At 44.0% G+C, this 12,066-nt stretch overlaps 1 protein-coding gene across 1 annotated transcript in view; it reads right to left on the reverse strand.

Annotated features, from left to right (window-relative positions):
• Nucleotides 1-11,855, reverse strand: part of LOC144155722 (mitochondrial proton/calcium exchanger protein-like) — a 49,460-nt gene extending 37,605 nt beyond the window's left edge. The window contains exons 1-5 of the mRNA XM_077687335.1: nucleotides 11,606-11,855; nucleotides 6,579-6,631; nucleotides 4,983-5,541; nucleotides 2,496-2,639; nucleotides 181-321 (exon numbers count right to left, since the gene is read on the reverse strand). Of these exons, the coding sequence (XP_077543461.1) occupies nucleotides 181-321; nucleotides 2,496-2,639; nucleotides 4,983-5,483 (786 nt within the window). The 5' untranslated portion in view covers nucleotides 5,484-5,541; nucleotides 6,579-6,631; nucleotides 11,606-11,855. The remainder of the gene's footprint in view (nucleotides 1-180; nucleotides 322-2,495; nucleotides 2,640-4,982; nucleotides 5,542-6,578; nucleotides 6,632-11,605) is intronic.
• Nucleotides 11,856-12,066: the final 211 nt, after the last annotated feature.

A 12,066-nucleotide genomic window follows, 5' to 3' on the forward strand; every position in this document is an offset into this window, starting at 1 on the left:
CGTACCCTGCTATCCAGCAAGTTCCAGTGCTCCCTGTCTGAACAAGGAGCTCGGAGTCTGTGGTGTGCCCTGCACCGTCGCCAAGATTGCGCAAGATGTCCCTAGCGGGGAAGCCCTACCTCCACCCTTGCTGTTTATGTCTCCTAAAGTGCAGCCATAGATGTTAAAATGCTCACCAACCTTTTCACAGAACTGGGCAAATTCCTTGGCATTATGTGAATGGGCCTCACCCCGCTTCTTCACAGCCATTTCATCCAGAGTGTTCTGCAGAAACTTGGCCATTTCAAGCTTCACTTTCAGCTCCTTCTTGACACTTGCATCCTGAAGAAAGGAAAGGAAAATTCATGCACGGGCTGGCTTCAGTGCCAGCACTTTTTACACATTGATAGCGGAAATATTGTAGCTCACTCCAGTCAAGGATCAGCTGGAGATGATCGGCTAAGGAAGAACAGATTTTACTGGGTACACCATAGATACCGTGAAAAACTTTGCTCCTTCGCTTCATGTGTGTTCTTGATCATTGCCTTACCCCAGCTTCCTGGAATGCTCTATTCCATCCTTTTGTTTCTTGTTTAAGGACATGCTCAACTCACCCCGGATTTCCAAGTCATGGTGCATCCTAGTCCCCCTGTCAGCCTAAAATTCTTTCTCCCTACAAGGCTGGCATACCCCGGTTCTCAAGATAAATCCAGCATGGCTCCCCCAAGGACTATACCCAAAGTGGCTCACAATCCCTGTGACCACACCCCAGGTCAAGAAAAATCCGAGCCAAAGGATTTGCTGCCAACTCACAAGAAGCATGCCAGAGATGCACCAATGCACCGAACAATGTAGGCACAAGAGGAAAAACGTGCACCTAGAAGTACCGAGGCAAGGGTGGACTGACAGAGGCCCTGAAGATGGGAAAAACAGGGGGAAGAGAAGTGTTCTTTGCTGCTAGTAGTGCAAGCCATGAAAGGTGAGCCCCAGTCACAACCGTGCCCCCACATGAAAGTTCTTCCTGAGGGGTCCACTTTATTGCCAAACCTGCACATGCTTATTTCATTCCCAGATTGCCCAGACGGATAATTTAGCCAGTGTCATGTCTCAGCATGGGTGTCTACCACATACTTCGTGCTTGTTTTTTGTGAGCGTGTGCTTAAAAGGGGGCACAAGTCGATGTGACAGGCTAAACTAAAGGGATCCTAATACGTCTGCACCCCTATCTGACTTACCTTGGACTTTGCCTGTAAGGCTTTTCCAGGCTTTCAAGCACAAGCCCACGACGACACAAAAGTGCACCCTTCCAGTTCCATCCTGGCTAAAGAGTGAGCAGCTAAAATTCCCCCCAATCTTAATTCAGAACTCTTCTGTATGGGCCATTTGAGAAAAGAAAGTGTGCACTGAGCAGCTCACAAGCACTAACGCCTCAAAGAAGCCTCCGGAAAGGGCATAGTAAGAAATGCCCAAAAGACCCTGTGGGGTGCTGTAGATGGGTACCCAAGTTTATTATTATTATTATTAAAGTTTATTATTAGAAAGATAAAAGGAAATACAGCAAATAAATCCAATATTAGTACATTTAAAGGGCTCTAATAATTAATTTTCGAACAATACTTACAAAGTTGGTTATTACTTGAAGACACAGAACCATAAAACCAATGTTGCAGCGTTTATGGCAAGACCAGTCCAAGCAGTACAGCGGCACAGCCGTACAGCGGCACGGAAACCAACGATGGCCTCTAAAGCAACTTCTAAATAATGCTGTCACAGGTCCCACCCCACTAAATACAGTAGAACCTCGATGATACATTTTTCAGGAGATAGAGAAAAAAATGCATCATGTAGAAAGCCGTGTTATCCAAACTTGTATAAAACTAAAAAAGTTGCACCGGGCCTAGCTTTAACAATATAACTGCCAAGAAAACACAATAGCCAAAAGCATATCACAGGGATTTCGTTCTATTTTGGCCACACAGCATTCAAACGTAGGTGGTACCCCTCACGGGTATTGCAGCCAAAAAGAAAGATACTCTACTCTACACCCCGTCCTCAAAAATACAGTGTACTGCAGATTCTATTGCTGGGACATGAGGAATTTATGCAAGTGCAATAAGCCTGCAGCGATAGAAGCAGGCTACAATGCACTTCATTATCACTGTGAACTCAGAACCTGTGCAAGTGTCAAGACATTTCTACAGTAGAACTTCAGTCAAACAAATCTCTGGCAACTTCAGAGAAAGTTATTCAAAAGGGACGTCTCCCAAATGAAGCTAGTATGCAATAACATGCCAGACAGGGCATTATAAAAGTTTGTTTAATTGAAACGGTTGCTAAAGTGAACTTTGCTGAATTGTAGCTTAATTGCATTTCATTTTCATTCCCACAAAGCACCTCATTTCATATTTCAGACATGTAGCATGTCCGTTTTTTTAAAAGAATGTACCAAAGACACTTCCAAAGAAACCCCGAAACATAAACAGCACAAAGAAAGACGTCCTTTGTAGGAATCGTACCTTTGCGGACGATGTTTGAAACGTTGATGGCAGCATGCCGGGGAACAGTTTGAGGGCGACTGGGAGCAGGAACTCCATGAAGGGTACAATAATGAACACAGAAAATGGAAGAAGCCGAAACAAATCTGAAACTGTGCGGACGAGCTGCAAGAACAGTAAGGGCAACTGCCTTAAAAATGTGCGCTCCTACACTCAGGCTTGACACAGCATTTTACACTTCATTCTAAATTGTAGTAGTTAAATACTAGCTTTATGAGCAACATTCTGGAGCATAACACGAGGCTTTCTTTTTGCCACAATGAGGCACTTGATTACTATGCAAAAAATATAAAAACAACGCAAAGGCACCAAATGCACCAAAACGAAGGGTAATAAATTTAGGGTAATCATTACAAAAAAGATAAAGTGACACTGTATATACATATTAAACTTTATACGTCAAATAATACAAAACAGCCTGACAGCTCCAACCCTATATCATTTATTTGATTATGTTTGGCATGTTCACATGCACACCTGTGTAATGCTGACGAAACATTTAAAAAGGGGGATGATAAAAAAAATAATAATAAACTCGCTTAAAACGGCAAATGCACACTCCACAAAATTGAGCGTGATACTAATTCATTCACGATTTTCTAGCAAGCACCCTACTATCAACCAAAAAGAAAGCTTTAGTTTAGTGCATTAAGGTCAGGCAGAACCAGATGGCTGAAATGCCTACATGCCAAAAAATATGCAACACCGACTGAAACTTATGCTGCTGCTGGTCCTTGGAATGAGAAACGATGTTCAAAATAAGGGCAACGAGGACAACACTGAAATACCATATGTATTTTCCCACAGATAGGCTGACCCGTTTTCAAAACTGGCAGCTGAAAAGTGAAGGTTGCTACTCGAGTCGATCCAAACTAGTATTAAGAATTCCTCTCCTCTTCTTCTTTTACAGAACAGTTAAAGGAGCACTGACACCAATTTTCGGCGTTAATATTATTGCACAGTTCGCTTCCTTCACTCAATAGAATACCCTGGCTGAAATATGAGCGGCCTGCGACGCGAAGAACATAGTTCGATTGGATCGCATTTATCGCGCCGACGGAGCAGCGCGCAGAGCGGCACTCAGCAAATGGACATCAGCGCGACATCACTCCAGGAGAGGAAAAAGAAGTGACGTGACAGCACTCGTCAAAAACTCGTGACGTCACTTCATGCGCGCGGCCCCACGAGCGGTGAGTGGGCGCAACACCCTCTCAAGCGGGCGCCGGTGACGTCCGCACAAAGCGGTGAGGTCAAACCGGGAAGCTGTCATATGCGCCGTTCGGGATGAAAGCGCGGGAATTTGAAACAAACGATTTTCAGGCCATTCAATGTAATTAACTATCGCGCGCTGAAGTATTTGAAGTGCTGTTTTAGGTTCGCCAGACCATTAAGCATCGATAGAAGCAATAAAAGTGTAACATAAAATTTTCGTGTCAGTGCTCCTTTAATTCAATGTAAACTGCGAAGTGTAAAAAGCCTTCCCTCGAAACAACGAAACAACATGGCCTCACTGTGTGCATGTCAGTGGCAGTTCTTATTACTGTGAAGCCTCCCCCCCCCTCCCCCGACCGCTTGTATTAGCAAGAGCAGAGGTGACCTACATTCTGGTTGGCATTTTAATTGGGCACATATGGTATTGATTCACAAAAATCTGCCTCAAAATATGCACTTTTTTAACCTCAATTGCAATAACTTACAGCACCAAAAGGCTGACCCATTACAACACCAACACAGTTTCATGCATCCCCTATGAATAAGTATGTCCCGAGTCTTTTGGGTGACAGGAATCCTTTCTTTCAATGGCATTTACATCAAAATTGGCTGAAGGCTGCGAGAAGTGACAGAAAATACACGGCAAATGCCATGACACCTACTTTATACAAGGCTTTGTGCAGGATATGACGAATTTTCAAAGGTTTTGGGAAATGTGAAACACTGCTTTTTGCAACGATGAATACGGAAAGAAATAAAGAATAGTTGGTCCTGTAACTAGGTGAACCTAAGCCTCAATAGCAGCCCAAAAACAAAGAATAGGTTGGCATACAGGAGATAACCAAGGCTGGATTGCCAGTAGTGCTTAGCAATACCAGCAAAAAAGACTGCCAAAGCACACCTCAACTGTTGCAGGAGGGCTACAATTGCTCATGGAATGGCGATGAATCTAGGAAGGGGAAAGCTCAAAGTACTGAAAGATTTCAGAAACATGTATGTGGTGCTACGCAAGAATTTCCGCCCAAGAACAAGGAAGGAGGCAGGATGACCACTCCTGTTGCCTTTCTCGGCCCCGCTTCTCATCTGTCCTGCTAAGACTTCATTGAAGCACCAACTTGCCTCGCTTCGGCCCGATTTAAAGATTTTAATCCCTAATGAAGTCATCCCTGCCTCTTGAAATGCCAAATCATTCGCACAGAGAGAGCGACAGAGAGAGAGAGAGAGAGAGCTGTGCACCTGCTTGTGCTCTCGTCTTGTCAAGTCTTCCCCGTTGAGCACACGATAGACGAGCCGGCTCGACACCCGAATGTCAATGAACAGGAGCCGAAAGCCATGGTAGTAATGCACCAGCTCGTCCCAGATCCTCTTGAGGAGCGGCCGCTTGGGAGGTGCAGGCACGGGCGGGGCCTGCGCATCGGCCTTGGCAGCATCCACCAGGGGCTCGGCCTCCCCCTTGAGCGCCTTGACCGTCTCTTCCACCTTGGAGGACTCCTTCTCACACAGCCGCTGGGAAGGCCCCGACAGCGGCCGGCACAGCACCAGCGACAGCATGCCGTGAGAGGGCGCGTTGGGGTTCCGGCGGCGCTGCAACAGGGGCGTGCAGCAGCCGTGCCACGTGGTCGACACGTGCCGGTGGGGGTGCCAGCCGCGGTACAGGGCCACGGCGGCACCCTTGCTCGACCGCAGCATGCACAGCTGCCAGAGGTGGACGCCACACGAGAGCGGCCTCCCGTGCATGGCTGGGGGACGTCGGCGAGGACGGGCACTCACGAAAATTCCCGGCTGCAGCTGGAGGCTGAAAAAAGATTAAAGGGAAACAACAAATGCGCAAAGCTCGAGCCTGTAACTCAGAGGATCGGTTTGGCTGCGCCCAGCCTGGCATGCCTGCACACTTCGCGACACACTTAGAGCCACTGCACAGGGCAAGCTACCCATTGTCTGTGGTTATGGCTGCCCAGAGTCCTTACTCCAGTGCTTCTTTTGCTGCTGTTCTTTATTGCAGCTGTAAATTGTATGCCGTCGACAACTGAATTTTTCAACCAGTGACGATAATGAAAATGTTCAAACAATCACTGAGTACAAAAATGAACTGACTGATTGATTATGAGGTTTACAGGCGATAAGGCACACCATAGTGGAGGGCTCCGGATTAATTTTGACCACCTGGGGTCTTTAACGCGTGCCAAAATCTCGAGCACACAGGCGTTTTTGCTTTCCACCTCCATCAGAAAAGCAGCCGCCACGGCCAGGAATTGAACCCGACAAAAATGAACTGATATGTCACTACAGTTCCAGTGGAAGCATATGAATTGTTGCACAGACAAAAATCAGAATCCAAAACACCCTCCAACAGAACTATTAAAATCATAACTGCTTTTCTGTACAGAACAGTTCAAGCAATTTAAAGGTAAATATAATTCACATTTATTCAATTGCTTTCAAATGCTACTTCATAAGTGTCCTTATTCAGATTGAACTGAGTGTAAGAATTACGCAATACAAACAGCATTTTCTCTGAAGTAGCAGTACTACCTTTGAGTTGAACATTATTTCCTATTGGCTATGTAGCAAAACTTTTCTGTCCAAAAGCTAGGTTTAAGTTTACTCATGGCACCCTGTACAAGGAAGACCCTGGTGGCTTGATTGCTTGATGTTCACAGCCGATTAGCAGTAAATGACAGCATTTCATTTCTGCATACCTGTTTCTTTAAACATAAAAAAATTTCCAGGCTCCAATAATTCATAACTTCAGCCCTGTACAGTACATAAAAAAGGCATGAATAAAAGTATTCGCATCTAAAGATGCCTTGCATTTTGTAAGAAATGTCTTACATTTTAGCCACTTTCTCCCAAAATCCTTGGCTGTGCCGCCATCAGTACATCCACTGAAAAGTGTCAAAAAAATATAACCAGAAAATAAGCATACAAACAAGCAAATCATCCAAATTTTCAACACAACGCTCCATACACGAGGAAAAACAGAAGCCTACGTTGCTGTTCGCTGTTTCAAAATTCAGATAACACTTTTTCAAAGTGGAAGCCTTAGATTGACCGCAGCTTCCTAGAGCCATAAGAAATACTGAAGTAGTGTAGAAAACCGGGCTATAGTTGGTACAGATTCATCTTCACAGCGCACAAGTAATGGGACAAAGAAGAAAATAACTCGACTTGTCCAGTGTTATCCTCCCCTTTGTCTCGTTTGTGCGCTGTGAGGATGAACAAGAAATGCATTCCATAGCAAACAGTTTAGTTCTCACAAGCAACAGAAAGGATTCTAATAAATAAGGTTGTTTTGAAAAGAGGCTGAAATGCCGTGAATGCTAGACTGTGAAGTACAATACAAGTTAAGCCCTAAATACAAAAAAAAAGAGAAAATAAAGTTTGGAATACTAACATTACAGTCTCGCATATCATGCACAATATAATAGGTTTAGAAGCACCACTTTCCCAACCAAACAACCTAAAGCATCGAAAAGTAGTATTCTAAATTATTTCCCATGTTTCACCAATATTCGGTATTTGTCACATTGGTAAAACTTGTATATAAGCAGCACTTTACACACACACTAGCTTACCATATAAATTCTGCATATTTGAGGACACATTTCTAATTTACATAAATGAAGTATCAGTTATTAAGGTTACAAAAGGCTGTTTCTAACAATTTTCAACATTTACAAATTATTTCAAACTTTTCTTGGAAATGCAAGCGACACACTCAAAGGCATGCAAGTAGTCCTACCGCGTTGCTCTCCGTGAATTGTGAAACTGCAGCCAAAGTTTAATAAAACTGTCTGCCTTCTCTAAGGTGTCCCAGCTGATAGCGTGCGCAAATAGCCAGAAAACATTAACCATGCTTTAATAATATTTTCAACCTTATCTCAAGCACAAAGCCTCTGAGCTCTCGAGGGGAACCCATGGTTAAGGTTTCCATGGCAATCAGAAGTAAAATAAATTGTGCTAGTGACAGACGCACAAATGTTCATCAAAGGTGTGCGGTTCCTGATTAAGTAGGATCAAGCAATGAAAGAGAGATTGGAGCGAGGAGGCCTCTGCTCGTTCCAGTCTACCTTTGCTCACCGCAAGACCCACTAGTTCTGCACGCGTTGCTGCTTCGCTTCATTACACTGATGCTACGGGGGATGATGTCACCAGAAGACGATGCAAAGCCACAACTGGAGCTGACATCACTTCTGGTCATGACATCAATGACGTCACGCCTGCAATCATTTTAAAGTCACGATATCACTGATGATTCCTGCTGTGAACTCACTTCGGGCCATCACGCAAAGTTGACTGTTACGAGTCTGCATCCACCCATAATCATGCTAGCAGACTTGCAAGGTCCTCATACTCTCTTCATTGAGGTCACATGCCAAACAGGGGTATGCTGGTCATGAATGCACGAGGGACATGCGCATTCTAAAATCTGACAGTGTTGGCTCTGCTTTCGCAGCAAAGTTCCACCGTTTTACAGTTCCAAAACTATTTAGAACAACACGAGAGGCACGGCACATGTTCAGCCTTTCCATCAAAAGACACAGTTTCATGCAGTTTAGTAAAGACCCAATGCCTTTTTTTTCCTCTATGACATTGACAGTCATGGAAAGAAATTATAAAAGCATCCGTACACAGCTTTGATGTAAAAATGCAGCCGGATTGAGCACAGCACATTCTGGTGGGCTCAATCCAGCCATAAAGCTTTCTTAGAACATGGCAGCTGAGTGAAAAATTGAACCTCCCCTGCTGCGGAATTTTCTGTATCAAATGAACTAGGCTGCACCTGCACAACCATAAACTTTTTTGACAAGTAGAAAGAACATGAATGCCTAAACTGCCAACATGAAATCCCAGTACATCACAGTATGAGAAACACTACTGGTGAAAGCCAAGTTTGTGTGCTACACTAACTACATTCCTTGAAATAATTTTTGCATGTATTTAGAGTCGCATATAGCCTCTTTTTTACTAACTTCCTAAACCAAAGCAAAGTACGTTCTAGCGTTCTTATGCTGCAGATCCTATGCTGCCTACAAAGCAGTACAAGTTTTCTAAAAAATAAATTAGTTCCAATGGAGCAATGCAATACTAGTATGTCATCATCCCTTCATTGCCTTTGACGTTATGCAAACAGGTAAACTGCAAGTGCAATGCAAACACGGGCACTTATTTCGAGAGGTTGTGTAGCATACTGCTAATGTACAAGCACAGCATATTTACATAAACTTGCTCATGGCTGCTCTTTTATTTTTAAATCCTATTCTGAAAGCCTCACCTGCTTTCAAATCAGCACACAAATTCCTGCACATACAACAACCGATAATTATGAAAAGGTCATTTAATTACTTTATGGCAAAAACTGCAAGCGGTGTACACAAAATGGCAGCCACCATACAGTAAAAATGTTAGATCTTGCGCTAAGGTGCTTTAACATAAATCAGTTAGTTTGAAAAGAAAATTGCATACATTGGAGTTTATGCGGCTCCAGAGTAGGAGCCAAATGCGTTGCCACCTTGGCCCATTAGCAGGTTGCCAGCGGCAGAATGACCTCATATCACGTGACAGGTAAATGTGGTCAGCAGGCACGAGGTTTCGCGAAGACTAGTTCGACTAGTCTAGAAGACTAGTTCGCGGTTAGTTTGCTCACTTTGAGTGAGTGCCTGACCAAGGGTATTCATTATACAGGACCCTGGCAGGCCCAATTCCACAGATAAACATACAAGCCCCACTGACAAAGAAGGGGGAAAAAAGCTTAATAACAGCATCCGACCACTAACCTCGCAGATTGTAAAACCAGCGCATTAATCTTGAGCCCACGTTCCTGCAGCAAGTTTCTGGCTTACGGAAATGCCCTTCACAGTAAACAATCAAGAAGAATAAAAAACATTGGCAGCAACCTTTGCTTATTTGGGAAATGGCGGGTAGCAGAGTTAAGTGGGCAGTATTCAGTTTCCTTTGTTTTAAGCTCCTGTGGCACACTGAACATTTCATCTGAAAATGATTGATTGATTGATTGATTGATTGTAGGGTTGAATGCGCCGACGCAACTCAGGCAATGAGGCGTGCCGTAGTGGAGGGCTCCGGATTAATTTTGACCACCCGGGCATCTTCAAAGTGTGCCGAAATCTCATACACACGGGCGTTTTTACTTTTAGCCTCCACCAGAAAAGCGGCCCGCGTCCTCGAACCTGAACTCAAATCGAACCTGCGTCCTCGTGCTCAACAGCACAACTTCATCTGAAAGTGACTATATTCAAGAATCAAATGTACGCCAACTTTTTAATAATCACCTGGCCCAACAAGAGCCAACACGAATGTCCATTGCACGGAATGACAGCCCTAAACAAGCCATAAGAACAAGTTGATCTTGACTGGTAACATTAAGCACAATCCCAATGGTTGCTTGAGCCCTCTAATATCAGCATTCTTATTATGGACCTTGTTTACAACTAAAGAGGAGATAACTAGAAGCATGCTGCAATTAAGCAGCAATGCATAACATTAAAGCTTTTAAACTGTGCCTTTACATAATGCTCTACATAGTTTCCGGTTTAAAGCATGAAAGTTAAAGTTCTCTGGGTAAGATGTTTTCATAAAGCTCACCTCCATGCACATAAAAACTCCCACAATGAAAAGCAACAGTGGTGCAGAACTTTTTCTGTCGAGTTTATGCATACTTTTAGCATACATTATAACCACGCACCTAAACAAAAAAAAATGATTCCTGCATTGCCTCCACCCACCCCTATTCAGGGTATACATGCTCAATGCTAACATGCAGCAATTCATTCATTTCAAAATTACTCTGTTCTGGTATTACGCCTCAATGATCCACCTCCGAGATGCATGGAAAACCTTTTTACTTCACAAACAAGTGAGAAAAAAATACTAAATGTGGAGTTCTCTATAAAAGTGTAATATGAAATTGCAAAATCCAGTCACCAAAACACGAGCTTTTAATTCATCAGCGCATTTGCGAGCAAGAGTGCAGCTATTTGCGTCATACCAGCGCCTATGCTCACGCAATGCATCTTTCAATGTAAAGCAAACAGTAATGCTAGAGGAACGAATAAATAGGGCATAATGGGCGCCGCTGTGCCCGATTCGTTCCGCTAGCTTTGTCGTCGTAATTTTGCGGCCATTCAAGTAAATCATAAGTAACCTTGCCCCGACGTAATATTGTCTCTGTTTTGCCCCTGGCGAAAAGCAAAGACATGAATTTTCGTATTACTGGATACACCGTACGGAAAATAAGAAACGCCAGCCGCTTGAAAGTCGACAAGAACTGGCGCAGTGGGACGGAAGGAAGCTCCCGAAACCGCGCCGGTTCCACGCGGAAGAAGGTACCGTGCTAAACTAAATGTCGACTTTCGGTTCAACGCTTCCTTTCGTTTGAGCACAGAGAGTCCGTGAACAGGTGAAAACAAAAAAACGCGGGCTTTCTTTTCTTTTTTTCTATCACTCCTCTGACCTCAAACTAGAATTAGCTCTTAGCAACTACCCCAGCTCTCGCAAGGTCATTCATCAGTGGACACTTTCCAACGACTGCATAAGTAATGTCTGCAAATAAAATTTAACTAACAACGAAGCATAACTAAGGATGGCAATGGCTACATGACGATCCGTCGCACAAATCGCTGCTCTGAAGGCCAGCTGCCCCGCAAAACGAAATACAGCCAACCCATTCATTCGCACACGAGGCAAACACGGAAGACGGCACTGCACACACTGCGCACGCCTCAATCACGCGTTGCGGCTCAGTTTTCCTGGTAAAGAAAAGTAACACAAAGCACGCCCTTCATGGCATAAGCTAAATACGACAGACTGGAAGCAAAGCAAGCACGTAAATCAGAAGTCACCTGTCTTTTAACGACGACGGAGGACAGTCTAGGCCTGGTTGCCGGCTGATCTGCACCAAGTGCCCTCAGCTAAATTACGCTCCGCTGTATGACAGAGGCACCAGACCAATGAAGAGCGCGAAACTAATGCAGCGTCCATTCTAAATTCCGCTACTTCACATTAGAGGAGCTTCACGCGTGAGATGCAAAGGATCCACACGCCATCATATCGGCCACAGAGGATATCGGCCATCTGCAGCAAAGCAAAGCGAGATGAATTAGTGGAGCTTCAGTCCGCACTCTCGTACTGGTTATCCTGCATAATTTAAAAATATAAAACAATACGATTTAAAGAAATTAAAGAAAGTAAAAGTTTAAAATAACTGTTACTTGTAATGAAGTAAAGCTGGTCAAACAAAAATGGAAGTAGCGTTGCTAGGTGGCGGCCTAGAGTGGAGCGGGTTATTCGAAACGAGAAATCA

This window comes from Haemaphysalis longicornis, unplaced genomic scaffold, assembly GCF_048455015.1.
Source record: "Haemaphysalis longicornis isolate Haplotype H1 unplaced genomic scaffold, Haemaphysalis longicornis Haplotype H1 scaffold_1, whole genome shotgun sequence".
Classification (NCBI taxonomy): Eukaryota; Metazoa; Arthropoda; class Arachnida; order Ixodida; family Ixodidae; genus Haemaphysalis; species Haemaphysalis longicornis.